General features: G+C 55.3%; 1 protein-coding gene across 3 annotated transcripts; it reads left to right on the top strand.

Moving 5' to 3' along the window:
* The first annotated feature begins 1,409 nt into the window (after window positions 1–1,409).
* Window positions 1,410–27,383, top strand: LHX6 (LIM homeobox 6). Of its 3 annotated transcripts, XM_065927178.1 has the most exons (10): window positions 1,410–1,660; window positions 2,812–2,883; window positions 3,275–3,457; window positions 3,820–3,941; window positions 12,710–12,930; window positions 15,448–15,548; window positions 15,766–15,861; window positions 16,078–16,252; window positions 20,757–20,860; window positions 25,176–27,383. In XM_065927178.1, exons 1-10 carry the CDS (start codon window positions 1,577–1,579, stop codon window positions 25,194–25,196), a joined length of 1,179 nt encoding a protein of 392 aa, XP_065783250.1. In that variant the 5' UTR covers window positions 1,410–1,576; the 3' UTR covers window positions 25,197–27,383. The 3 variants fall into 3 exon arrangements, with proteins under 3 accessions (XP_065783250.1, XP_065783251.1, XP_065783252.1); XM_065927179.1 differs by lacking the exon at window positions 20,757–20,860; XM_065927180.1 differs by lacking the exons at window positions 1,410–1,660; window positions 20,757–20,860 and adding an exon at window positions 1,960–2,010.
* The last annotated feature ends 133 nt before the right edge of the window (window positions 27,384–27,516 follow it).

Consider the following 27,516-nt stretch of genomic DNA (forward strand, 5'->3'; position numbering starts at 1 on the left):
TGTAGTATTACCCTGGGGAGCAAATGCCTCATCTGCCTGTGCCTATTAGGATGTGCCTGTGTGTTCAAGACTGAAGCTGTGCCTACCAGGAGTCCTGTGTCTTCAGAGGTGTGTGGTCTGTCTCTGACTATAAACAGTTATCTCACCATCTGTAGGGACACGTGTGTATGTCTGAGAATATCTGAGTAGAGGACACGGGGTGTCATATGGGTTTGGAGCTCTCTGTGAGAGTCTGCCCTCTTAACTATGGATGTGTGTACACATCTAAGAACAATTGTGTGGGGTGTTTGCATTTGTAAATGAAGACAATTAGGGAAGTGATGGTATGTGCCACTGCATGGAGGTGGGGTGTGTGGTGCCTGTAGGGCTGGATCTAAGTGTGCATATTTGTTTTTAGAAGATGATGTCTATTTATATGTCCCTCTGAGCTCAATTTGTCTGTAGAGAAAGGGGCCAAGGCTGTGAGTGTCCACTTAATGTGTGTGTACATTGCATGTTAATGTGTGTAAGGCTGTTTTTGAGTTTAAGTCTTTTGTGTCTGGGTCATTGGAGGCTGTGTCTCCTCTCTCAGTGCCAGGGCCTCCTGGCCTCCCCCACCTCTCTCACTACCAGTAGACCCCTAAAGAAGGTGAGATGGGCATTAGACTACTCAGCTCAGCAAATTCTGCAGGGGAGGGGAATGTCTCAGGCAATCCCTCCCTGAAGAGTTCAGGGGAACAACACCCCTTCAACCTCTCCCACCCAACGCAATCCTGTTTAGGATGGGATGTAGCCCAAGCCCTTAGGGACTGGTGTGCCCTCTGTTTGGTATGGAGCGGAGCCAGCTGTGCAGGTGTATGAGTTATGTGTGCATGTCTTGTGCTCGTGTAAATGAGGCGAACAAGTAATCATTTGCATCAGCATGTACACAAACGTGCCAGGCATGGGATTGCATCAACAGAGTCTGATGTGTGACTTTATATGAAACCCATCTCGGCCCAAGGTGTGAGCATGGGCCCCTCTTGTACCTCTAAGTGGGGCTGTGGCCGTGGGTGCCCCGTCAAGGGGCGCAGGGGGCAGTGATGAGAGATGGGAGTCTGTGCGCCTGCCGGTGTCTTTTGAATGTCAGCCCGTCCCTCAGTCTCTCCGTCGGCGGTTCTGAGTTTCTGTGTGTCTGTCGGTCTGTGTGTGTGTCTCTGGGTCGCCGCCTCGCTGTGTGTGTCTCGCTCCCCCTTGGCGGGGAGGGGATTGGTCACGCATGACTCATCTTGAACCGAGCGGGGCTCCAGCGGCAGGGCGGCCGCCGCCGCAGCTGGAAGGGGAGGAGGACCAGGAGGAGGGAGAGGAGGAGGAGGAGGGGGCGGGGGCCTCTCCAAGTTTGTCGGGACCTTCTTCCGAGGCAGCGGCGGCGGCAGCCAGGGAGGCCGGGGCTGCGCGCGGGCCGGGGGCGGGGGCTGGGGCCGGGCCCGGGGCGGCGGGGCCGGCGCCTCCGCTCTCCTCCTGCTCGCGGTTCAGCAGTTGCTCGTACTGCGGCCGTGGCCCCTCCCGGCACGGCTTTCCGAGCCGCGCGCCCGCCGAGCCCGCCGCTCCCCGGCCCATGTACTGGAAGCATGAGAACGCCGCCCCGGCGCTGCCCGAGGGCTGCCGGCTGCCGGCCGAGGGCGGCCCCGCCACCGACCAGGTGAGCGAGCGAGCGAGTGGGTGAGCCGCCCGGGCCGGGGTCGGACGGGGACCCGGACCCAGCCGGGCCGGGCCGGGCGACGGGCGGCCGCGGGGAGGAGGGGTGCGGGGGTGCGCCTGGGAGTGTGTGTCTGTGAGTGTGTGAGCGCGCGCGAGCACGAGGAGGGGGGGTCGCGGAAAGCGGGAACACATTATGCAAATGTTGGAGGAATTTCTCAAAAAGCGATTTAGCAAAGACACAGGCGAATCAAGAGGAGGCGAGGCGGGTATTGTCCGTCTGAATAGGCGCTGATAGCGCCGATGCGCCGGGGGTTGTGCCGGCGCAACGCTGAGAATCGCGGCGCGGGGCCGGTCCCGGGAGATCCGAGGGGCTGGAGGGTGCTCTTTCCTCTTCTTGGACGCCTCCCTTTTCTCTTTTGGGCCCCGTTTCGTCCCCGATCTCGCCCCCGTTTTACTCTGGGTTTCCCTCGGACTGGCCCTCGGCAAGCGCCTGAGTCCGCGTCAGCATCGCCGCATCAATTTCGCCGCGCGCGCGGGGCGGACGGGCTGATGCTCCCAGCGCTCAGGGTTTTATTTTCCTCAAGCGCCCCTCCCCAGTCTCTTTTTTATTTTCTTTCTTTCTCTCTTTTCTCCTTTTTGCATTTTGCGCCGAGAGCAGGAGAAGGGAGCGAGGAAGGGGGGTGGGTGGAGGGAGAAAAAATTCGATTTTTAATTACTACCATTAAAAAATCAAATTTGCAATTCTTTGGGCGGCCTGATGGATCTCACTGATTGACAGTTGGAATTGACACTCTGGCTACCTCTTATCTTGGGCATTCACGACAATTTCTAATTGCAGGTAGTTTGTGTGTGTGCGCGTGTTTTTTTTCCCCCTCAGAGGCTTGGATTGCAAGGGAACTAAGCGATTACTTCAAGAGCCACGGGTTAAGTGCAGGGAGAGGGGGAGAGAGAGGGAAAAAATCCAATCCAAATTCAAATTGCTTCATTAGAGAGACACCGCTTTTGTGGGGAAGGGCTTTAAATGCCCACTACAAAGTTAGGACTCATTGTTCCGCGCCGGTTTATATAACAGGCGCGGGGAGGCGCTGGGCTCAGGCTGCGCGGAGCAGGGCTGCAGCCGCCGCCGCTTGCTTTCCCTCCCCCCTCCCCCAGGTGATGGCCCAGCCAGGGTCCGGCTGCAAAGCGACCACCCGCTGCCTTGAAGGGACCGCGCCACCCGCCATGGTGAGTTCGTTCGGCCCTGCCTTCGGTCCCCGGTCCCCTGGCGGCCGGGCCCTGGGGAGCTAACGCGGCTTTCCGGCCCCGAACAGCTGCCCCGTGCGCTGGGGGACTGCCGCAGGGCGCCGCCCCTCTCTGAGCCTCGGCTTTCTGGCCGGGAAGGCGAGCTTTGACCGCTCCAGGCACCTAGGACGCGCGTGCTAAAAGTTGGAGCCGTCCTTTCCTCTCCAGTAGGCCCTTCCATTCCTGTCCTGCAGCCCGTGGCTTGTCGTTTGGGGGGGATTTCGTTGTCGGTTGGTTCGCTGAGGCCCGGGTCTGTCTCCGAGGCAGCAGCAACGCTGGGCATCCGACTCGGCCCGCAGCTCAGAGTGCGGCTCTCGCTCTCCCCCCTCCGCAGGCTCAGTCGGACGCTGAGGCCCTGGCCGGCGCTCTGGACAAGGACGAGGGCCGGGCTTCTCCCTGTACGCCCAGCACGCCTTCCGTCTGCTCACCTCCCTCTGCCGCCTCCTCCGTGCCGTCCGCCGGCAAGAACATCTGCTCCAGCTGCGGCCTGGAGATCCTGGACCGCTATCTGCTCAAGGTGAGACAGGGGCGGGGTGTTGCGTGTGTGTTGGCGGGGTGTGGGTTGTGACCCCGAGGACTGCAGGGGGAGCCACGCCGGCGCCGGGTCCCCTCAATTCGAATCCTTGCTCAGCCCCGGCCAGACCCCAGCGGCTTCGGGCAGATCTTAGCGTCTCTCTGCGCCCCCGGGTTCCCGTCTGAAAAATGGGCAGAGTTGATTTCTACCTCCCTGCGCCTCCATGTTACAGAAGAAAAGTGGGGGAAGTCACATGTTTCTTCAGAGCTCCGGTGCCTGTGTCTGCTAAGGGGGCCGGGGAGGCTGGAGCCGGGCGCGCGCAGAGGTCCGCGCTCAGCCGCCCCCCATCTCCGCCCCCTCCCCAGGTCAACAACCTCATCTGGCACGTGCGCTGCCTCGAGTGCTCCGTGTGTCGTACGTCGCTGAGGCAGCAGAACAGCTGCTACATCAAGAACAAGGAAATCTTCTGCAAGATGGACTACTTCAGGTAGGCTGCGCCGCAGGGCCAGCAGTGTCGCCGGGGGCGCGCAGAGGCCGTTTGTCAGCTGCGCTCGGTCTCTGCCTCCGGAGGCCCCCGCGTCCCGAATGCCCCGGCGCCGAACCACGCGGGGGCCCAGCCCGCCGGCTCTCAGCGCCAAGCACCAGGAGCTCCAGGCCGCGCGCCGGTGCTGGCAGGGGTTCGGGCCGGTGATGCGCCTCCGGTTGCTGAGGCCCACTCGGTTTTGGTCGCGTCTCTGGCTCCCTCTCGGTTCCTGCCTGAACCTCAGGCTCCTGTTCCGACTCCCAGCGCGTCGGTCGAGCTTGGAGGCCCCTGGCCCTGGGTTGTAACCCTACTCCCACTCCAGCAAAGCCGGCGTCTCTACCCGGCAGGACCCTGAGCTGGGTTCCAGACTCTTGTCCCGGCTCTGGTCTCTGCTGTTACCCCGGCCGGGTTCGAGGCTGGACTCAGCTCTGGTTCGGCCTCAAGCACTAGCCTCGCATGGGTCTCGGATCCGAACCCATGTTCAAGCTTTCGATCTAACCCCCGACCTCGGTCTCCGGCTCCGCCTCAACTCAGACCCCGGCATCGCTCGAGTGTAGGATTTCGTGTCTGGGACCCTGCCTGCGCCCTGGGCGCCGGTTCCAGTCCCAGCTCCGTCGCCGTTTCGGCCCCGGCTTCAGCCTCTCCCGGGTCTAGGCTCTGACTTCGGGCTGCCGGGACAGGCAGGAGGAGTGAGGCGCCGCAGCCAGGGCCCCGGAGTAGGATCACCCTGGGCTGCGCCCTCCGCCCCGCGGCGCCGCGTCCCGCAGCTCTCCACAGCAGCCCAACTGGTCCTTCCACCGCCTCTCCGCCGCTTGCGCGCGCCTGGCTCCTCACCTCGCCTGGCTCGGCCCTGCCCGGGTCATGGTGTCGAGGTCACGGCGAGGTCAGAGGAGCAGCGACTGCCGGCCCCGATCCCTAGGGGAAGCGTGAAGGAGGCCTGAACTCGGGTCTATAGAGTCCAGAGAGAGTGGAGTGGGATTGGTTCCTGGGCAGGACGCCTGTTCCCAAGAGCTTTCTTAGGAAGTGGAGAAAGCTACTCCCCTACAACCAGCAGCCCCCATCCCTCCGACATCCTTCCTATCCCTGCCTCGGGAGAGGTCACCGATGCAGCCTTCTTGGGAATACCCCAGCCCCAGAAAGATCCTCTAAGTCAGGGGATGCTATGTAAGGCAATGCCGCTTCCCCTGGCCCCTGGATTTGAGTGTCTGGGAACTTGGAAAGAGAGGACCTTGAATCTAGGGGGAGGCTTGGAGCATTTGGGGCTGGGGTGCGCTAAGGACACCTTAGGAAGCCTGGCTGGAGAAATGGACTTTTCTCCATCGGTGCCTGGGTGTGAGTGGAAGTGCAGCTAGGGTGTACATGGGCAAGGGCAACTCTACCAGCTGGCCTGGGACTCCAAATTCGAGGATGCACGGACGTGTCTGTTCGTCCGGATCTGTGCAGTGGCCTGGGTAAATGTGTCAGCTGAGGAGGGCAAGGGGCATGTGGACAGCGTGGGTGTACCTTACAGCAAGCGTTTGTCAGTTCATGTGTGAGTGGAGAGTGTGTGTCTCTGAATGCTTAGACCGTGCGTGCGCATGTGTGGATGTATGCGTGTTGTCAAGTTGGTCAGGACAAGCTTCCTTCTGGCCTGGGGTCTGGAGGTGAGAGGCTGAAATCCCGTCATTCCCCACCCCACTACACACCCCTCCTCTGAGGGGCATTTCTTCTTAAGGCCTTAATCCAGGCACTGAGGGCTCAAGGGTGTGAAGTGACTGTGGATTTGTGGGTATGGGCTGCAGCCTGTGTGTATGTGAGGGCAGGGCTGTCGTTGTGTGGTGTGTAACCAGTGTGACCTCTCCCCTCCACTGTCCTAACTCTTAGCTGGCCAGGGCAGGAAGCAGAGGTTAGGGTCCCTGCTCTAGGCCTGACTCCAGTTGGTAAAGAAACAAGCCAGCTGCCCTTTCAGGGCTCCGTGTGTTCATCAGTGGGCCAGGACGGCCTGGGGAACCCAGCTGGCCTCTTCCCGCAGAGTGAAGCAGGCCTGGCCCCCTCTCCTGGTTCTCCTGGCGGCAGCGGACCCGCCACCCACCCTGTGAGCCACTTGTCCATGTGTCTCTGCTGCTTCTCCAGCCCCAGCTCATGCCCAAGGCTGGACCAAGCCTCCTTGGTTGATGTCTTTCCTAGATCTTCAGGGATTAGTCAAAACTCAGATCTTGACCCTACTGTTCAAAGCTTCCATTGCCTTCCTTCCTACGGTAGTGGGACAAAGCATGAGATGTCCAGCTATCATGGAGACACAGAGACCAGACTCCATGAGGCCAACCCTGAATCACTGTGTGACCTCGGGCAAATCACTGCATCTCTCTGCCCTCAGTGTCCTACCAGGGTATCTCTCTGAGCTGCCAAGAAGGCCAGTGAAGGGAGGAAGGCTCAGCAGAGGCTCCCTAAAGGGTAGGTGCTATGGGCGTCACCACTGGCAGGGTGGCAGGGGCATCCCGCCCTGGTGGCATTTCCTCAGACAGCTTGGGGAGCAAGAATGGGGCTGGGCCATTTCTGGGCTGCAGGTTCTGAGCACTAATCCTTTTCTAGTGACAATAGCCCCCAAAGCAAAACTAAAACAGATTTTTGGTTAAGAAAATAGAGCGAATAAAGGCTCACATTCCCTGGGATGAGAGGAAAATTGTGGCTTTTCTGATCGTTTCTCCCCCAGCCAGGTCTCCCTGCAGGCATAACTCATCCCTGGCAGCCCCACCTGTAACAAAAATAATGAAACCCACAAAAAGGGAAAGAAAAAAGGCGGAGCACCAGGCAGGGACTATTGTCTGCTTTGAGCAGCAGCCCGGGCTCTGGGTGGCTGCTGGAAGAGAGCTCTTCCTGGAGAGAGCACAGTGGCGTGGAAGGCAGAGCCCGCTCTCTAGACTGGGGCTCAGGGAAGGGCCTAGCACTCAGATTCTCTGGCCCTCTGTTTCCTGAAACCCAAGATCAAGGGTCTGATGGGAAATGGGCTGGAGCACTCACCCCAAAGAGAGGCCAAGATTTCTGAACAGGATGCAGGGAGGGAGGAAGTGGCCAAGACCCCACTGGTAGCTTCCGAGGTCCTCTGACTTCTGGACTTATTCCCCAGGGAAGGGCTTCCTCTCGGTTCTGTCTGCTATCTTGCCCTTCCCTGACACTGGTCTGTAGACTTCTATCTTCTTTGGCAAAGCTGGTAGCACTGGGGGTTCAGGAAGCTAGATGTTAGGAAAGCACTCCAAACTCACCGGGGCAAGACACAGGTGGCTGTGCCTGGGTGGGGTAGAGTCTGGAGGGCGATTGCTGCTCCTGGCTTTGTTGGAGGAGATTGGCTTTCCACTGACTATGTGCCCTCTCTGAAATCACTGGACCTCTCTGCCTCAGTTTCTCCAACTCACCATCCAAACAGGGACCTCACCAGCCCTTGTAGCTTCAGTCAGATTCCCACCTCCCCTCACTCCCTGAGTCCTAGCAGAAAAAAAAAATTTTTTTTCCGTCAGGAAAATGTGTGATGCTTTTAACGTCTTCAGTTTTTGTGTTAAGACCGTTTTGCTTTCTATTTGCTTCCAAGAAGTAGAGGGGAAAAAGTCCTGTGTGTATGTGTGTTGGGCGGGGGGGGGGGTGGGAAGATAGTGTTCCTTTCTGGGGGATTCATGTCTCAATAATCAAAACCCCAGACAGGTGACTTCTCTGGTGGTCCAGAGGCTAAGACTCCATGCTTCTAATGCAGGGGACCTGGGTTAGATCCCTGGTCAGGGAGCTAGATCCCACATGCTGCAATTAAGACCCAGTGCAGTCAAATAAATAAATATTTTTTAAAAAATAAACCAACCAGACAGCTTCCTCCCACCCACCGACCTGTGGCTGCTGCCCCACATTGACTGATCTGAAATGCCCCTCTGGCCCCTCCCCTCCAGAAGTGTCATACCAATTGTAGACTAGGGTAGACAATGTCCCAAGAGAATAGAGAATGCGTCCCACCAGTGAGAGAGCGGAAGAGGATAGGACCGAGGATGCTGTCCCAAGACTGTACAGAGCGCTTCTCTAAGTTGGGAACTGTGTTAACCCTTTACATCTCATTGCTTTATCTTATTGAATCCTCCCATCCACCCTGTAGGTAGGTAATTGTCATAACCCTTACATTATAGGATGGGAAGCAGAGGCCCTGAGTGGTGAGGTCACACAGCTAATAAGTGGCAGAACTTGGATAACCCTCACGGCTGCCTGACTTATCATCCTTATGTCTCAATATTTGGCACTCTTCTGTAGCTGAGACACTCAGCAACCTGCCGCCTCTGCAAGGTGGGGCCCATGGGATGGCAGAGACCACACCCACCCAGCCACCCCTGCTGGCCCTAAGACTCCCTACCCTGGCTGGCTGGCTTCCCTCTGTGCTCTGACTGACGGTCCCTGGGTGGGCTCTGGGAGCACTCGGGCAGGAGTGAACTTCTCAGAGTCCCAGTGACTGGAGGTTCAGGTCACAAGGTCCTTAGCCCTCTTGCCTCCTGACCACGGGCGTGGGGCGTAAAGGGTTAACTACCTCTCCTCGCGTTGGTGGGGGTGGGGTTCAGAGAGTGCCCGGGGCTGGGCCTGGGAAGGGGGGCTGCCCACCACGGTTCCTGTCCCCCACTTGGCCCTAGTGACTTAGGGCAAGCCTGCCGGCTTCTCTTCCTCGTTTCCCCTTGAACCCAAGCTCCGACCACATACTCCAGCGGGGGAATCCCACCCCCTCCCCCGGACCCCGAGGGTCCCCGGGGAGGCTCAGAGCTGGGAAGCGGCCCCCCACCGCGGCTGAGAGCAGCCCAGCGGCCGCCAGCTGTTGGGGGACAGATGTTGGGGGAGCAGAGAGAGGCGTTCTGGGAGGGGCTTGGGCTGGGACCTCCGAGGAGTGGGGCGTTTTAACCTCTTAAATGCTGGTTCTGTTGTTTTCGGCTTCTTCTCCTGTGGGTTTGCAAAGCAGGGAAGAAGCAGAAGGCATAGGACCACTCCCCCCGCAACTTGTTTGCCTCATAGAATCTCTTCTCTAAGGCCCTCAAGTGAGCGTCCCAGACGCAAAACAAGAGAACACTGGTTTTGAGTGTCAGCGCCTTGTCTCACTAGCTTCTTAACAGTGCACCCCCCGCCCCACGCCCTCTGAGCTCCGGTTTCCAGATAAGCGGTAGCGTAGCAATGGGGACAGGAGTCGTAGTGAAATTCCGATGGGCTCTTCCGTTGAGGCTCCTTCACGCATCAAATAACTGCTGGGCTCCTACTCGGTATCCAGGAAAGACAGGCGCAGAGAGCTAGCCTGCTTCCGTCCCTGGCGCACAGCTCCCTCCGCAAAGCCACGAGTACCCAGATGTCTGCGTCCCCGCTGGCGTGGAGAGAGGGCAAGGCGGTGCGCGGCGCCCACTCCACTCCTTGCAGCAGCTGCCAGGCTGTGCTTCCTACCTCCGACACCTCTCCATTCCCAAAGCGCCTCTGTGCTTTGCGCCTTTGCCCCGCGGCGCGCGCGGGGACCCAGGGAGGGGCGCGCACAACGCAGGGGGGAGGCGGGCAGTGGCCGCGCCCCCTAATCCCTTTGGCGCTCCCTTCGCAGCTCCCGATCACCCCTTTCTTGAAGTTTCGTTGTCTCTGCCTCCGATTTCGCTGCTTCCGGAATTCGGCGGCACGGGCCTCGCCGTCCGCCTGGGAAAGGAGTCTGTCGGTTTGTCAGAGCCTGGATCCGCAAGCCTCCTGGTGCCCCTTGTTTATGCCACCTTCCACGGGTGGGGGACACGCTTCAGGAGCGGCCCGAAACGCATCCCAAACTGCAAAATGACCCCCATCCCCATCTAGGATTTAAACGCGAGGATGGTTTCATTGACTGGGCGGAGACACGGCGCGCGCAGGGAGATCCTAGAGCTGGGACAGCTCCCGGCATTTGGGGTGATACGAGGAGGGCGATAAAGTTGCTGAAAGGTCGCCTGCAGTTCCTGCCTCAGAGCAAGGGGGTGAGGGCTCTGCGAGCGGCCAGCGGAGGCACAGAACGCGCGCGGCGTCGCGGACTCGTGGAGCGGGAAGATCAGGGATGCTCGAGGCGTCTTGGATGCGTCCTGGCGGAAAACGACGAACCCTGCAGGATCCGGGAAGCAGGATCCTGGGAATTTGAACTCTGGTTCTGCGCACCGATCCCGGAACACGGAAACCGCTTCCTAGAGACGCAATAGCTCTCGTCTGCATCTCGAGGCCGGGGCCTTCCTGTACCGACTCTTTAAGGCTCCCTTTACTCGAGACTGCGGAGGCCCCAGGCCCTGCGCGAGGGAGTTTCCCAGACCCAAGGCTCGGAGTGGGGATGCGACGCAGTCAAACCAGGCCCCTTTCCTGTTCATACCACCGGGTTTCAACTCTACCCATCTCCAGTCCCACTGCTTCCGCAGGTTCTAGGAGATTTTTTTTGCACGTCGGAAGGGACCTCAACCCATGTTCCACGCTCCGTGTCGTCTTGGACAAGTCACTTGTCTGCCTTGAACCTCCGATTCCACGTGTGCAAATTGGGTGTCAGAGTCCCGAGTTCACATGGCTGCGGCGAGGAAAAACCTGGAGCGTAGCGAGGGTTCTGCACCCGGCTGGCCCTTCCTTCTTCTTCCTTTCAAAGGCCAGGAAATTCTCCCAGTCCGGAGCCGGGCAGCGGAATTCGGAATCGCCCCTCGGGCGGGAGCAGACTAAAAATGGGCAAAACGATTTCCTCTCCTCTTTACTGAAGGATTGGAAACGGAGACCGCGGACTGTGCTGGGGAAGCCGAATTTCCGGGGTGGGAATCCACTTCTGTCTGTTTGAGGGACTGTTGACTAGGCCCAGGCGCGCAAAGCGGCCTGAGCGAACCCCGCCGCCGCCGACAGGGTCCCCTAAAACACCTTGTCCAAGAGAGCGGCATGGCACTGGGGGGACGCCTATAGTCGGTGCTGGCCGAGGCCTCCTGTACTCAGTTCAACCCGAGACCGTTTATTCAACCGGCAGTTGCTTGTGTTTGCCAAGGCAGGCGAGGCTATAACCAGAGTGCATTTGCTGGACTGGTTCCTGCGCGCTCTCAAGGCGCTTCCCAGTGCTCTTTTGGGTGGAAATGTGCCTCTGGGGACACAGAGGCAAATCTTCTAGAGCTTTTCCCAGGAATGCCAGGGTGGAAGGGAGAGCCAAGAAACCTGTCTTTTACAAGTCGATGTGTTCAGTGCTGAGAAGGTGGTGCTGGGAGCCGTGGAGCTAGGAGTGGGAGGTCCGCGGTGGGAAGAGGAAACAGTCTGTGCTTAAGCCTGGGGAGTGGGGAGTGCTTCAGAGGGGTCATAAGACCTGGGACCACCTTGCTTCGTGGCTGACTCAGGCTCAAACTTGGGTGTGGGGTGAGGGATCTTGAGAAAGGTTAGGGAGGAGATGAGCCAAGAGAGGATGTGGTCTGTTGAGCCCGGTCAACTCCAAGGATCTTGGACCAGATCCTGAGCGTAGAGTGGAGCCACCAGAGGATTTTAAGCTGGGTAGGGAACAGCATAAAGCATCCGTGCTGGCAACTTCCCCATAACCACTTTGTGGAGGCTGAGTTGGCCAGGGTGACGCTGGAAACAGACGTAAAGATGGGCAGTGAGAGGTGCATGATGGGAGCAAGGCTTAGGAAGGCAGCGCTGGCTGTGGAGAGGAAGAGATGGGTCCCAGAGATACTTAGGAAATGGAACCTACAGTGTCTGATGATTTGTTGGTTGGTGGGTTGAGGAGAAGAAGTGGTTGATTTAGGTTTCTAAGCTTGAGGGGCTGGATAAGTGGGGTCACCATTCCCTGAAAAAGAGTGTGCACTAGAGGGTCAGCGCAGGGTCACTGGGTGAGTCATCTACTTCAAGAAAAGACTTTCCCTGGTGCTCCCGGGACAGGCCTTGGGCTGACTTCTAGGGCAGGGTAAACCAGACTCTGCTGCTTCCTGGAGGGGCTCCCAGTCCGGTGGCGGTGGAGGCAGCCACACCACAAAGTGGGAGGGCGAAGGGTAAGAAAACTTTGAGACAGAGGGAGGCATTTGATCTGGGCTTTTCTCTCTTGTTAGGATGACACAGGGCTCCGGAGTCTGAGACCGTAGCTGCTTACTAAACCAATAGCACTAACCATTGCTGCTGTCACCTCGTTCAGCTCAGGGCAAGAAAATGAGAACTCAGAGAAGCTAAACATTGTGTCCAGGGTCACAAAGCCAGTGAGTGCATACCTGTCTATGCTTTCAAGCACTCTCGAATTTCTCTACAGCTGGGTTACAGTTTATTCTTCTCAAGAGTCACACTGGCTAGGGCTTCTCTCCTTGCAAGCTGTGTGACCTTGGATCTTGTGCCCATTACTTTACCTCTCTGGTCCCCATTTTCCTCACTTGCAAAAATGAAGATTAATTGGGACAATCAACATAAAGCACTTAGAATCTTGCTGGGCAAGTGGTAAGTGCTCAAAAATTTGCCAGATTATTACTATTATTATATTTGTCCTATATTTTATTGAGCAGAGTAATGTTATATACAGATTCAGTGATCATGGTAGACTATTTGGAAAACTCAGAAAAGCACCAAGAAGAAAGTAAGAAACCACCCACCAGCTCACCTTCCAGGTGGGACTTGGCTGCAGGGGATGGTGAATCCAGACAAAGGGAAATGCTTGCGTGAAGTCCCTTGGGAACCGGGCGTGGCAGAGACTCAGGGTTGTGGATGGCTGGTCTGAGCCTCGCCATCCCTTCTTTCCCCTCCCTCGCCATTTCCCACAGCCGATTCGGAACCAAGTGCGCCCGGTGTGGCCGACAGATCTACGCCAGCGACTGGGTCCGGCGGGCGCGCGGCAATGCCTACCACCTGGCCTGTTTCGCCTGCTTCTCGTGCAAGCGCCAGCTATCCACAGGCGAGGAGTTTGGCTTGGTCGAGGAGAAGGTGCTCTGCCGTATTCACTACGACACCATGATCGAGAACCTCAAGAGGGCCGCGGAGAACGGTACCCAACCCGCCCCTACCCCTCCCCACCCCCAGCCCTCTCTGACCCCCACGCCACCTCAGCACCACAGGGACTGCTCGCAATTCTCTAGATCCTAGCGCCCCCTTTATCACCTGGAGGCAGCACGAGGGTGGGGCTGCGCACGGACCTTGCCCTTCTGGCTCCAGCATTTGCTTGCAAGTCTGAAGTCACACTGCTGGTCCTTGCAAATTGTTTCCTACTCTGGTAAAATGGGGCTAACGAAAAGACACCTCAGAGATAGATGAGGCTGGTGTTCTGAAAAGCCGAGAGGCACTCAATGAACCCTAGCGGCGGCTCTCAGCACAGGCAGCCTCCTCTGCCTTTGGATAGCTCTGGGTGGCCTGGAGGTTCATCCCCTCTCCTTTGCTGGAACCAGGCTTGGACCAGTCAGCCAGAGTTGATGCAACCCTCTCCTCCCAGCTCCCACCCCAGCAGCTGTGAGCCAGAGGTTTGGGGGTGGGGTTTTCCTTCTGGGCTGTAAGGTGAAAAGTCTTTGAGTCTAGAGACCCCAACTTCAGTTTTGATTTTGGCAGGTTGCCCTGACATACAAACTTGCCTTTTCTTTCTGGGCCTCACTCTCCCTAGTGGAAAATGGTTATTGGACTACTGAAAGTGAAAGTTGTTCAATGTGTCCGACTCTCTGAGACTCCACAGATAGTCCATGGAATTCTCCAGGCCAGAACACTGGAGTGGGTAGCCTTTCCCTTTTCCAGGGGATCTTGGACTAGGAAGATCCCTAAATCTCTTCTGTCTTTGATACTGAGATTTCCGAAGACACTTAGGCTCAGGTCTAAAACCCAGGTCTTCCCGGGTTTGTTGGGGCTAAGTCATAAAGTGTCTGCCCCATTCCCAGTGCCTCTCAGGAAATATGGATCACCCCGCCTCAGTCTCCAGTCAGAGGACTAGTCAGGAATCCCCAGAGTGCTGTTTGCCATGGTCACAGCTCCAGTCAGTCACTCAGTCATGTCTGACTCTGAGACCACATGGACTGTAGCCCACCAGGCTTGGTTATCCATGGAATTTTCCAGGCAAGAATACTGGAGTAGATTGCCATTTCCTACTCCAGGGGATCTTCCTGACCCGGGGGTCAAACCCACATCTCCTGCTTTGGCAGGTGTATTCCTTACCACTGCGCCACCTGGGAAGGCTTGGCCACAGCAGGGCTGTCACTTTCTCCTGCCAGGATCAGGGCTGAGTGGGTCTGGGTGGGGAGCAAGTGAAGCTGGGGTGCTCTGAATTTACCTTCAAGTAAACTGGGCAAGTCAGTTGTGGAGCTGGGATGGAAGTCCAGGAGTCAGCGTTTCCACCACACCATCAGTCACTCCAGGCTCCTTCCACACCTGGACCAACCAGGACCACTGCTAGCCACAGCCTTGCCAGTTACACTCCAGCTCTCATAGCCAGGCTGACTCCAGACTCCTGCCATGCTGGGAACTTGAAAGCTTATGACCTCAGATCTCCTTTACTGACCAGCCTTCAGTTTGGGCTATTGCTTTACTTGTAAAACTTAAACACTCATGTGTCCATTATAGAAAATTTAGAAAGGATGGTTAAGCAAAAAGAAGAAAATAAAGACCACTCCAAATGCCACCACCCCTCACATTTTAGTGTATATCTTCCCAGATTTTGTTCTATGTATGTATGTCAGAGTGTTTGTTCTGTTCTTTCTTTCTTTCAACACAGTGTTCCTAGTTAAAAAATTATGAATAGTGGTGGAGTTTCTGGAGATTTCAATTTTCTTCTTTGTGCTTATCTGAATTTTCTGAGTTATTGATAAGGAGCATGTACTACCTTTGCATTCAGAAAAATGAGATATTAAAAGAAAGGAATATATTTAGTGTGATTAAAAAAGTAATGTTAAGTGGAAAGAGAATAACACATTCAGTTAACAAAATTAAACCTTAGAGAAGGTGATGACATGTGATTGTTGGAAAAAACTTCAGAAGCTGCAGAAACATTGAGTCTTCATAATTGCACTGCCTCTTCCTAAGCCTTTGGTGTATATCCTTCCAACCTTTTTGCTTCCATCTTTTTTTTTTTTTTTTTTAATAAAATTAGGATCACAGTTCTGTAACCTGCCTGCTTCCCATCTCCATCAGTCTTTGGTTTCCCCAGTATGTCAAGGAGGGAGCCCAAACTGGGATGCTAGAGTCAGCCAGCTTTCAGAATACTAGTCGAAAGGTCCAGAGCTGGGACTTCCTTCTCTCTGAACCTCAGTATCCTCCGCCATACGTAACACGGGGATAATGACACCAATCCTCAGGGTTGTGAGAAGTACAGGGCACCCCCAAAGAGAAACGTCTGGTACTGAGCAGATGCTCAGAAGTAGAAGCCCCTTCCCCAAAGACAGTTCAGAGGCTTAGAACCCTGGGATCCCCGCTCCCAGCCAACTCCGCTCCTGACACTTCCAGGGACCAGCTCCCCCCACCCCCGTCCTTTCCAGGCTGCCACTAGAAGAGATGGGGACGCGTGGTCAGCCACTTCTATCGCCCCCAGGGAACGGCCTCACGTTGGAGGGGGCAGTGCCCTCGGAACAGGACAGTCAGCCCAAGCCGGCTAAGCGCGCCCGGACATCGTTCACCGCCGAGCAGTTGCAGGTACAGGGGCTGGCCGCGGGTGGCCGGGTGTGGGCGGGGCCTCGGAGTGGCCGGGGCTTAGAGTATCTCCTGACTCCTCCCCTCTGCCCGACCCGCGGGTGGCGGGGAGGGGCTGTAGCTGCCTGGGGGCGTGGCCTCCGGGCCGGAGCCTCTGATTGGGCCGGGGCCTTGGCGACCTCGGCGGGCTAGTGCCTCACCGCCCCGCGGCGCCTGGCAGGTTATGCAGGCGCAGTTCGCGCAGGACAACAACCCAGACGCGCAGACGCTGCAGAAGCTTGCGGACATGACGGGCCTCAGCCGAAGGGTCATCCAGGTGGGGCCGGGGTGGGCGGGGCCTTCGGGTCTGGGGCGGGGCCTAGGGGCCTGGGGGCGGGCCCTCGAGCGCGTAGCCGGGCTGCTGAGCCGTGGGTCGGGGAGCACACGTGGCAGCCCTTCCTCATGTGGCGACGAGGCAGTCCCGCCTGGGGTCCCGCGGCGGCGCGTCCAGCCTTTTTCCGCGAGGCTGAGGCTGCTGAGGCTGTCGTTCCAGGTGTGGTTTCAAAACTGCCGAGCGCGTCATAAAAAGCACACACCGCAGCATCCCGTGCCACCCTCCGGGGCGCCGCCGTCCCGCCTCCCCTCCGCCCTGTCCGACGACATCCACTACTCCCCGTTCAGCAGCCCCGAGCGGGCTCGCATGGTCACCCTGCACGGCTACATCGAGAGTAAGTGACCGCGACACCCCGGTCGCCCGGCTTGTGGGAGAGCGGGTATAGACGAGCGCTCGTGGGTGGCTGAGGCGTGAGGAGGCCTTGCTGCGCCTCGTGAGTGCAGCTGAGGGTTCCTCAGTCACTGGGACCTAGAGGTGGGAGAGAGGAGTTAAGTTCCCCAACTCTGCCGCAGTGGAGCTGGACTCCTCCGTACAGGCAAGCCGTTCAAAAAGTACTCTCTCAACACCCACTCTGTGCCAGGGACCGAGGACTAGAAAACGAACAAGAAGGGTGAAGTCCCTTCCCTGGGGGAGCCTACATTCTGGTGGGAGAGACAGGAAACAATACCAGAGAGATGAGCTGTTTGGTTTTCATCGTGGTGATTCCTGTAGTCAGGATTCTGGATGGGAGTGTGTAGAGATGTCGCCTCTCCTCAGGCTGAGAGCAGAAGGGTGGTACGAGTGAGTGAGACACAAGGAGAGGGAAATAGGAGTGCAGGCAGCAGAGGAACCGAGTGTAGGCAGAAAGCGCCTTGGCATGAATGCGTTTGGGTCACAGAAGTGAACCAGGGTGACAGGAGTACCCACGGCTGAGGCCGAGGGCAAATCACCTGACTTCCTGGAACCTGTTTCCTCATCTGTAGGCTGGGACATTAATGATGCTACCTCACAGGGTGGTGATCCGCTCATGTGTTCAGTAAGTGTTTCTGAGTGCTTTCTGTGCCCTAAGCACTGGGATGCCTGTGTGCTAAGCCTCATCAGTTGTGTCCAACTCTTTGCAACCCCATGGACTGTATTCTGCCAGGCTCCTCTGTCCACGGGATTCTCCAGGCAAGAACACTGGAATGGGTTGCTATTTCCTTTTCCAGGGGATCTTCCTGACCCAGGGATTGAACCCACATGTCTTGTGTCTCCTGCATTGGTAGCTGGGTTCTTTACTCCTTGCTCTACCCTGGGGGACTCCAAGCCCTGGGATACAACAGACCAAAGCCTGTGCGCTCCTGAGGCTCAGGTGGCAGGATGGGGAGGAGGGGAGACAATAAACAAATTAAAGGAGGGAGGAGAGGTGTGTCAGTGGGGACTGAGCACTATGGGTGAGGGGTGGCAGGTCATGGTGAAGTGATCAAAGAGTGGAAATCTGGGGGAGAGACAGAGAGAATAGCCTTGTGCATGTCTGGAGGATGGACATTTAATGAATTTGCTATTGAGCAGGTGCTTGTCACAGATTTTCTTTCCCTTTGAGGTTGTTTCTATTGATTGCTTCCTCAAAGCTGGGGATGGCCAGTAAGATAGATGGTGACAACATACCACGAGCTCAAACCCTCTCTTCTCTGGGTTCAAGTAAAAGAGAAAGAGAAGGGAGGTCAGAGAGAGCACAGCTGTGTTGCAAGTCCCTGCCATGTGCCAGGCGCTATCTTGACAGATGTTTCTAAACATCACTGTTCTACTGCGCAGATGAGGAAACTAATGGTCCACAGTAAGTTAGTGGGAGCCAGGATTCTTTAATAATGAAATGTGGGCTTTAGTGTCATACTGTGGGGCTTCAGAGCCCATCTCTGTCACTTACAAGCTGTGAGACATTGAGCAAGTGTCTTATTATCCTGGAATACCAGTTTCCTCATCTGTAAAAATGAAGACAATGAGAATCCAATCTCTTTTTTAAAAAGGAGAATACCTATCTCAAAGCAGTATTGTGAGCATCAGATGAGATCATTGACTTAATGTCTTCAGTATTTAGTAAGTCTGGAAAAGTATTAGCTGCTCTTGTGATGGTGGTGGTGCTTCTGGCTTGCAGAGCTGCGAATGCAGAATTCTGCCTTACTGCACCAGGCTGCCAGTTGGAAGTGGCAGTGTCTGCCAGTGTCTCTTTGTTCTGTTCCATTTCTGAACCATCTACTCAGTAGGAGGGACTCTTTTCCCCCTTTCTTTTCTAAACAATGACATGTTTAAGTTGCAAAGAGCTCACTGACAATCTAGTTCATCTGTTAACGGTGCCAAGCACCAGCGGCTCTCAAGGTACCAGGAGTCTGGGCCACCAGCCAACATTTGCTGGGAAGTTGGTAACGGATCTAGGTGACCCCATGGAGAGTGGGGCCATGGTCTCCGGAGCTATGTCAGGACTCTGTCCACATAGTTTGTTGGCCAAGCCTAAGGACACCTAGAGAAAGGACTGAAGTGCCCTTTCCTCTTCCCCTCAAGGTGAACCCAGCTTGGGGCAGGAGGCGTCAAGGGTGTTTGAATGTGCTGCCTCCTGCTGCGAGACTGAAGGTCCCCTTAGGAATTTTCTTTGCCATTCACTGAATTCACAGGTTCCTGTGTTTCCCAGAGCCTTCAAGCTTGGGCTTCTCCATGTAGCTCAGTTGGTAAAGAATCTGCCTGCAGTGCAGGAGACCCGGGTTCGATCCCTGGGTTGGGAAGATCCCCTGGAGAAGCAAATGACAACCCACTCCAGTATCCTTGCCTGGAAAATCTCATGAACAGAGGAGCCTGGTGGGCTGCAGTCTGTGGGGTTGCAAAGAGTCAGGCACCACTGAGCGACTAACGCTTACTTACTTCAAGCTTGGAATCTCATAAAAAAGCTTTGGAACTAGACTCCAGAAATGCATACATATGCACATAGTTCTCCACATAATCTCAGGCTGTTCATGGGCCCTAAGAACACCCCATATTAAGAATTCCTCCATCTTCCCCAGATGAGGGAACTGTAGCTCAAAAAGGCACAGTGACTTGCCCTGTTACATATTAATTGCAGGTCTCTGTACAGGGCTCCTTCCCCTGCATCCAAAGAGGATGAAGTTCAGAGAAGAGTGAGGCCATAGGCGTCACTGTAGTGGTAAAGAGGTGGAAGCATGAGAGATTTGGGTCAGACCAAGGATGGCCTTACCCCTCACTGTTTTAGATCTTGGAACAGGGTATAGAGATTCATCCAGCAAAATCTTAAAGAGTATCTGCTAGATGTCATACCTTATTCTAGGTCCTGGAAATCCACAAAGATCTAGAATCTAGAAACAATCAAAAATTCCTGCCCTCATTAGAGGTTGCAGTCTAGCTGGCAAAGACAGATAATATCAAATAAACAATAAAAATATACAGTAAATCAGATGATGGTAAGTGCTAAGGAGGAAAAATAAAGCTGAGAAAACAGGCAGGGAGGGTAGGGGGGAGGTGTTGGTGTTGGGTGGCAGTTGTGAATAGGGCAGTCAGGGAGAGCATCCTAGAGAAGGTGACATGTGAGTGCAGAGTCCTCTGTGGGAGGGGCTAAAACCCTGGTAATACCTGGGAGATGAGAAGGTCCAACGCACCAAGGCAGAACTCGAATGGATGGGGTAGAGCCTTGAGTGTAGGAATGTACAGCCTTGAATGTATATCTTCATTTCTTTCTCTCTCTTTTTAAAACTTTTTAACTGTATTATAGTTGATTTACAATGTGTTAATTTCTGCTGTACAGCGAAATGATTCTATTACATATATATATACATTGTTTTTTAATATTCTTTCCCATTATGATTTGTCAGAGAATGTTGAATATAGTTCCCTGTGCTATACAGTAGGACCTTGTTTATCCATTCTGTATCTAATAGTTTGCATCTGCTAACCCCAAATTCCCACTCCCTTCCTCTCCCACCTCCCTGCTTGGCAACCACAAATCTGTTCTCTATATCTATGAGTCTGTTTCTGTTTCATAAAAGTTCATTTGTGTCATATTTTAGATTCCACACATAAGTGATATCATATGGTGTTTGTCTTTCTCTTTCTGACTTGACTTATTATAAGGCTTTCTAGGTCTATTCATGTTGCTGCAAATGGCATTATTTCCTTCCTTTTTATGGCTGAGTAGTATTCCATTATATATGTGTACCACATTTTCTTTATCCATTCATCTATTGATGAGCATTTAGGTTGTTTACATGACTTGGCTGTTGTGAACATAGGGGTGCATGTACATATTCATTTATGAGTGTTTATCAGTGAGTTAGACAGTTATCATCAACTATGCTTCCCAGGTGGCACAGTTGGTAAAGAATCTATCTGCTAACGCAGGAGACATAAGAGATGCAGGTTCGATCCCTGGGTCAGGAAGATGCCCCAGAGAAGGAAATGGCAACTCCAGTATTCTTGCCTGGAAAATTCTTTGGAGAGAGAAGCCTCGTGAGCTATAGTCCGTGGGGTCGCAAAGAGTAGAACACAACTGAGCACACACAATAGGCAGTTATCACACACGGCTTCATTGCTCATGAAGACTTTCAGGGACTTCCCTGGTGGTCCAGCAGTTGGGACTCTGCGCTTCCATTGCAGAGGGCATGGGTTTAATCCCTGGTCAGGGAACTAAGATCCCAGAAGCCAAAAGACTTTCACATAGGGTACTGCAACCAACCCTACTGAAATTTTGCCCAGGGGCATCCCACTGGTAAGTGACAGAGGTGAAAATGGCCCCAGGGATCCAGCCTACCGAGCCCAGGGCTGGTGGGATGCTGCACGGAGACTGGGGGATGGGCTCCAAGGCATCCTCTCGTCCACAGGTCAGGTACAGTGCGGGCAGGTGCACTGCCGGCTGCCTTACACCGCGCCCCCGGTCCACCTCAAAGCCGATATGGATGGACCACTCTCCAACCGGGGGGAGAAGGTAAATGGAGCCTGGCTGGGTGGGGTGGGTCAGAGCCACCCTGCCGGGATTGGGTTTCTGCAGGATTCTTGTCACTGAGCAGGCACCCTCTGCCTGGCACTCAGGCCCCCCTTTGCCCCACCACGCAGTCCCTTAATCTGGTGCCAGTTCGTTCGGCGTGTAGGGCCAGCCCCCTGATGGCTCCCCACCACAGCTGGCCTTCTCTTTTTCAGATTTACGGACTTAGTTACTTCGCTCAAACATTGTAGCTCTGAGCAGGGCTTATATTACATACCACCCTGCCTCCCACCATCTCACGGGTTCCTCCTCCTCCTTTCTCCTTTGTGTTTCTATCTGTTGTGAGTAAATATCCTGAGCTGGTGGGGCCCAGGGACGGCAGGCCAGCTAGTGGCCCTTGGTCAACTGGTAAGGCCTCCTTTGTGGAACCCGATCTCTGGTTATCTCAAGCAGTAGGACTGGACGCCCAGAAGGGTGCTTGGACGTCACCCAGTCCAGTGGCTGAAAGCTCTGTTCTTAAGCCCGGGAAGCAATTTGTTTGTTCCTTCTCATAATGAAGGATGGAGATGAAACGGGGTCGGTGGGGAGCCACTCTGGATGAAACTGCAGAGGGAGTAGAGCCCCCACCTCCCACTCAGCTCCAAGACAGCTCGCAGTGAGCCTTGAAAGCCACTGTTCTCAGACAACCCCTTCTTTTAGAAAATGAGGCCCAGGTAGCTCAAGATCACAGAGCCGGAATGAGAACTTGTGCCTTTGTTCGTTCACAAAATCGATTCTTCACCTGACATTTGCTAGGTACAGGCTGTGCGCAGGAGCCCTGAGTCAGTTGCCAGGAGCACAGAGATGAAGGAAATGTAGTTCCTGCCCTCGAGGAGGCCAATGGTTAGGACACAGCATGATTCAACTGTGATGCTGGGCCCAAGGGAGCTGGGGGTGGGGGTGCAGCTCAGGAGAGACACAGGAAGGCTTCCTGGAGGAAGCCACGCCTGAGCCTCAGGGTTCGGTAGGGAAGGAATGAGCCGCCATGGCTCTCAGGGAACCCAGAGCCATTCAGAGCTGCTGGCACACAAGTTTGGGAGGAATAAGAGTGAGGGGTGGAGCCCTCAGGTTGCCAGGTGGAGGCGCATGGACCGTGGTGGGCCCTGGAGGTCTCTCTTAGAAGTATCACTGTAGTGGTCCTCGGAAAGACAGGGAGCTCCGGGAGTCAGAGAATGTGCTGGGCTTGGGGAGAAACAGGGCCAGGCCTGAGCGCAGTCTTCTAGGCCTCAGCATCATTTGGGCAGCTCCTAGAGAGGCAGATTCCCCAGGCTCACCTCTGGGGAGCTGGGGCAGGCCCCGGGGTGTCATACCCAGCCCCCTGGTTCTGCAGGCAGCCAGGAGTGGGACCGCCTTTCCAGGACAGCCCCTCTTACTCCACCTCCTGATTAAGCACCTGTGGGGCTGGGCTGAGGGCTGGGCACCATGGGGAAGCAGATGATGCAGAGGTACAGCCAGCCAGCAGGACCAGTAGGTTTATAAGCAAATGGTAGGACGCATGCAGTCCCAAATTCTGGAGACCCCAGTGGTGGGTGACTCCACCCCAGGAACATCCCCTCTGAGACTGTCATACTCACAGGAAGGGCTGCCTTGGGTAAACAGCTTCTTTGTTTATGGCAGGCACTTTACATATGTTGTCTGATGCCCCCGGTCACCCTGTGGATATGAGGATGGCATCCTCATGGTAAAGATAAGGCAACAGAGGCTCAGAGAGGTGACCCGACTTGTCCAGGGATGCAGCTAGCCCCTCGGATCTGATTCAGTAATCATGTGCTTCCGAGCCGCGCTTCACAGTCTGCCCGGTGCTCTCTTTGACCTCACCCTTCACAGCCTCCCTGGGAGGATGATTGTGGTTGACTCCAACTCACCTCTGCATGCACGGGCTCAGCCAGAGCAGCAGCTCACCCAGAGACACACAGCAAGTGTGGGTACAGCTGGCCTTGATCCTAGGGCTAGTTGCCCCCTGGCCTGCAGGAGAGCATTCGTCCTGTCACACCCTACACCGGGACTCAGAGGCAAGCTGGCACGGTCCCTGTCCTCAGGGTAACTTAGAGCAGGAGGTGGGCAGCGACACCCCAGGGCAGTTGAGGATAAGGGATGAACGTGGATCTTTGAGGACCCAGAAGACAAAATGGCCAGCTCCAGGGGAGAGGCAGGGGACGTGAGGAGTCCCTTCCAAGGAATAGAGGTTTGGAAGAACTGGGGGCACAGCAGAGGGCTTAGTGTGGTGGGGGCCCAGGGAAGTGGGGGGAGCCACCGGGGGGTTACATAATGAGGGCCCTGTACCTTCAAGCAAAGGGCCTGGGCATTATCTGGGGTCAGAGGGGATCTTTGGAAGAAATTAGCTCAGGGCTCAGCACTTGGAGATGAGCCCTTGTCTCCTGGTTTCTCAGCTAAGCCTGTGGTTATGTCTGGTTCAGCCTGAAGGATGAGCCAGTCTGGGGGTCTGGCAGCTTTTGGATTGGGAAGGTTTCTGTCCCTGGGATTGGCTGCCGTGTCACAGTTCTCTCTTGCTGGCCCAGAGCCCCAGCCTCACGTCCAGCAACTCTACAGAAAAACATTTCCCCCTCCTCATGACCTTCCGCCCTCTCACTGTCAGACCTTCCTGCCAGCTCCCAGGAACCTTTTCTGTCCACATCTTGCCAAACCCCTGGGGCCTGGCAGACTGTGTGTGTCCAGGCAGTGCAAAACCCTGTGGGCTTTCTTCCAAATCCCTCCGGGCCTGATCCAGCCTGGCGAGGAGGAGATTCAGGGCCCCCTGGGGCAGCCCCCCCAAACCCACTCATCAAGACCAGCACTGGCCTGGCCCAGAGAACAGCACTCTGAGCATCGGGGTAGCTTCCTGTGCCTCTGCCATGTTGTCCTTGGACTGCTCATCCCTGTGAGTTTCCAGAACCAACATTTCTTCCCAGTCACGGCTCCTGATCCCACACAGAGCTGGGAAAATTCTTAGAAATCAGGGCCCAGCCGTCATTGTTCAGATAGAGAGACGGAAGCTCATGGACAGGCAGGGTCCTCCCTCTGGAGAGAGCTTCTATTAGGAAGAGCCCAAAGCCAGGTAGGCAACCCAGAGACTACAGGAGAGCAGTCTAGGGTGGGAGTGAGGTCCAGAGTCAGGCAGACCAAACCCCAGCTCGGCCACCTTCTCACTTTGGGACTTGGGAACACGGTTTCTCTGAGCCTCTTCCAGCATCCACAAAATGGGGACAATAATAGTTCCTACCATGCAAGGTTGTTGCTGAAAGCAAATGCGATCACATATGTACAGGGCCTAACATGACGCCTGGTGTGCAGAAAGTGCTCCATGTGTGTTGGTCATTATTACGATGGCTCTTATGGCGAGCATCACCATTGCTTTCTTCCATCTCCTCCTCATGGAAACCGACCTGGGCCGTTAACATTCTTGATCGAAAAATGGAACAGCCATATGGCCATGCCCACTGGACGTCCCCTGCCCACTTGAAACCTCCTCCTGACACCGGACTGTCAAAAGGCACATCCCATTGGCCAGACAGCCAATAATCCTTGACCTGAACCTTCGGGTTTGTGTTGGTGACAGTAGGAGGTCAGCCAGGCATCTTAGGTGGGAGACGGGGAGAGGAGGCAGTCTGTCCCTGACCACCCTCTGTTGTCAGGCACCTGGCGTGTCTCAGCCACCTGCCTCTCCAAGTGCTTGGACACATGAAGGGCTTGGCCCATTGCCTGGTACTTGGTAGGCACCATTGGTAACTTTCAGGGTGGCCTGGAGAGGAAGAGGCAGTGGGTCTAACGAGCAGAGCTTATTCTAGAGCCAGGCTGGGGTTGCCGTGCTGGGTTCACCTCTTCTGGGCTGGGTGATCCCAGGCTCTTGGATTTTCATCTCTCTGGCCCCAGTGCCTCCCCTGTAAAAAAGAGATGGTGTCAGGGTACCCTGGTGGGGTTAAGGCCAGGCTCTGTGAAATCACGCCTGTGTGCACTATACCCAGTGCCAGGAAGTTTGCCCAGGAGGTGCTAGCTTCTGCTCTTGAATCTTGAATTCTGCTCTTGAATCTTCCTGATTCCTCCCCATCTGAGAGAGAGAGGGAGAGAGGTGTGCTCATCCCTGTTTGACAGATGAGGAAACAGGTTCAGAGAGGTGAAGTGAGTTGCCCAAGGTTGCACAGCAAGCAAGTAACTGAGCCAGGATTTGAACTCAGATGTGGGCCCTGGGTCCCCCTCCTTCTCCAGACCTTTGAGGACCTCTGGGGGGCTGCCAGCTGGTGCCGACCCTGGCTCAGCCCCTTCCCACTCCCTCCTCTTGCAGGTCATCCTTTTTCAGTACTGACGCTGCCGGCACTTCCGCATCTGTCCATGGGTGACCTGCAGCTGTCCCTCAGCCTCTGAAACCCGGAGTCCGAGCCGCTGCCAGGGATCACCCGCTCCGCGTCCACCCTTCGTCTGCCATCCTGCCCGCCGCCAGCTGGGCCCCTGGGCCTGGCCTCCCCGTCTCCTGCTGAGAACCAGAACCTCCACCAGGAGCATGCGGAGCCCTCCTCCAGGAAAGCTAGAGCTCCCTGATACTTGGAGCCAGGGTGAAAACAACAGCCCGTGTTTCCCATTTAGTCAGGAGTCGTCCTCTTCAACTTAAGCTGATCACAATAGCAAAAGGCCGAATTGAATTGCGCGACGCCAACAGCCTTCCAATTTACAGGTTTTCTTTCCTCCCGTGTTGGCCTTGACTACTTCCTTGGAACCATCTCCAAATTCTGAATAGTCAACAACCCCCAGGGTTATCCACTCTGTTGCTTTTGTCTGGAAAACTCTACAGTGTTTATGGGATGTCCCCAAAGGAAAGCTATGTTCTAATTTTATCATTTCCATCTGTCTGGTTATGTCAAGTTAATTCAGAGAGAGAAGAGACACTGACCAACCCTGAGAGGCCCAATAGGGCAAAGATGGAGGCCTGCCCAGACCAAGAGGCAGGGGGATAGGGAGGGGGTGGGGGGAACAAAGACCCCCATTAGCTTGGAGGCCCAGGAGAAGGAGTTGGCATGCTGGGCTGGGAGGGGCATGAGCCATTTTAAGGAGGGGAAAGAGGAAACTTGGGGTGTGTGTGTTGGGGGCCCACTTTCCCCCAGTTATCCAGCGTATGTGCGGGAGACATAGCAGAGGTGGTTTTTGATCTGTGTGGCGACATTTCTGAATGTCTGGACAGGTTACACTTGGGGACGCTTCTTGGCTACTTGTTGACTCCCGATGGGTGGGGGTGCTTGGGCCACATCTTTTTTTTTGGTGGGGGGGCATCTCCTGAAGGGACTGGGGAATGGAGCCCTGGGAAAGGGCAGTCAGAGCATTCATTCTGGACCCATCTCTGCATAGAAGGGGGGTCCCGATGCTAAGTGAGTGTGCCAAGCCCAGGGTTCTAGCTGGCACTTCTGGGCTTCTCCATCAACCCTGCCCAGAGCCAGCCCCGCCTACTTCTGAGAATGCGGACCAGACAGCTGTGCTCACACCCACCCCGTCCTGCTACTCTTCCCCCCCAAAAACAAAAGGGCTCATGCTACACAAGACCATGATTTATGTTTTCAGGGGACACCCATTTGTCCCAAGCTTATCCTGTAATTTTAGCATTACTTTGTGTCCTGATGCATTTCCCACTAGAGGCTGCTAGTAAGCATGTTTCAGCCCAAGTCATCCTTCCTCCTTTGGTTCACCTGGTATGTTGCTTTGGGAAGGAGACTCTAGGACAGGGAAAGCAAGCTCATGGTGCACAGGTATCTGCTGTCCCTGGTTTCACCCGTGGCAGACATCGATAATCGATTGCAGCACTATCTTGCTGAGTCTGGATAAGGGTTCGGAATCCCAATGCTTGAAGCTGGGGCTTAAGATGAAAACTTATATGCCATTCTTGCTCTGGGATCTGGAGGAGGGCTGGGCCCGGGTGCAGCCCCTGAAGGGAACCTGCTTCTTTCGCTTTCAAAGACAGTTCCAGCTGACTCAGGGCAAAGAGAAGGCACCCCTCTAAATGCGGGTGATGCAGCTCAGTTCAGAACTCACCTAGTGAATAATGTGTGCTTAGCCCTGTGCTCGGAGCTGACGTTAACAGGAGCAGCTGGGCCCGATCCCTGGTGATTGGGGAACTCTAATCTTTCCTTTGATTTCTGCTCCCAGTGATTGCAGTCCCAAGCACCATCATGTGGTGAGTGGCCAGCCGAGTCCTGCCCAGGGTCACCTAGTACCCACTCTGCCTTGAGCCTCCCCCCAGGGTCTGTTCCTTGCGTGGATCACGTGGTTGTAGCATGTTGCGGTTCAGACATGTCTCCACTAGCCTGATAGAGCAGCCTGAGAACCTACAGGCCATCAGGACTATTTATTTAAATACAAAGCAAAAGGGGGAAAATACACACACACATACACACACACACACACGGAAAAAAAAATTGTAAGCACTTTTTTGTAAAACCAATGTCTGTTTTGTTACATACCTTTCATGTTGTGCTTTGTAAATGTCTTATTTGTGTAATAAAGTTAATGCAAGTAGAAGTGCTGGCACTGACCTCCGGAGCACAACAGGATTCCATTTCTTTCCTGTTCTCTGGTGAAGGGCTCAGGCTCAGGCCTGGCCCCCAGAGTAGCAGGGCTGCTAGCCAGTGAAACCCCTTTCC

Source organism: Muntiacus reevesi, chromosome 3 (genome assembly GCF_963930625.1).
Source record: "Muntiacus reevesi chromosome 3, mMunRee1.1, whole genome shotgun sequence".
In the NCBI taxonomy this organism is placed as follows: Eukaryota; Metazoa; Chordata; class Mammalia; order Artiodactyla; family Cervidae; genus Muntiacus; species Muntiacus reevesi.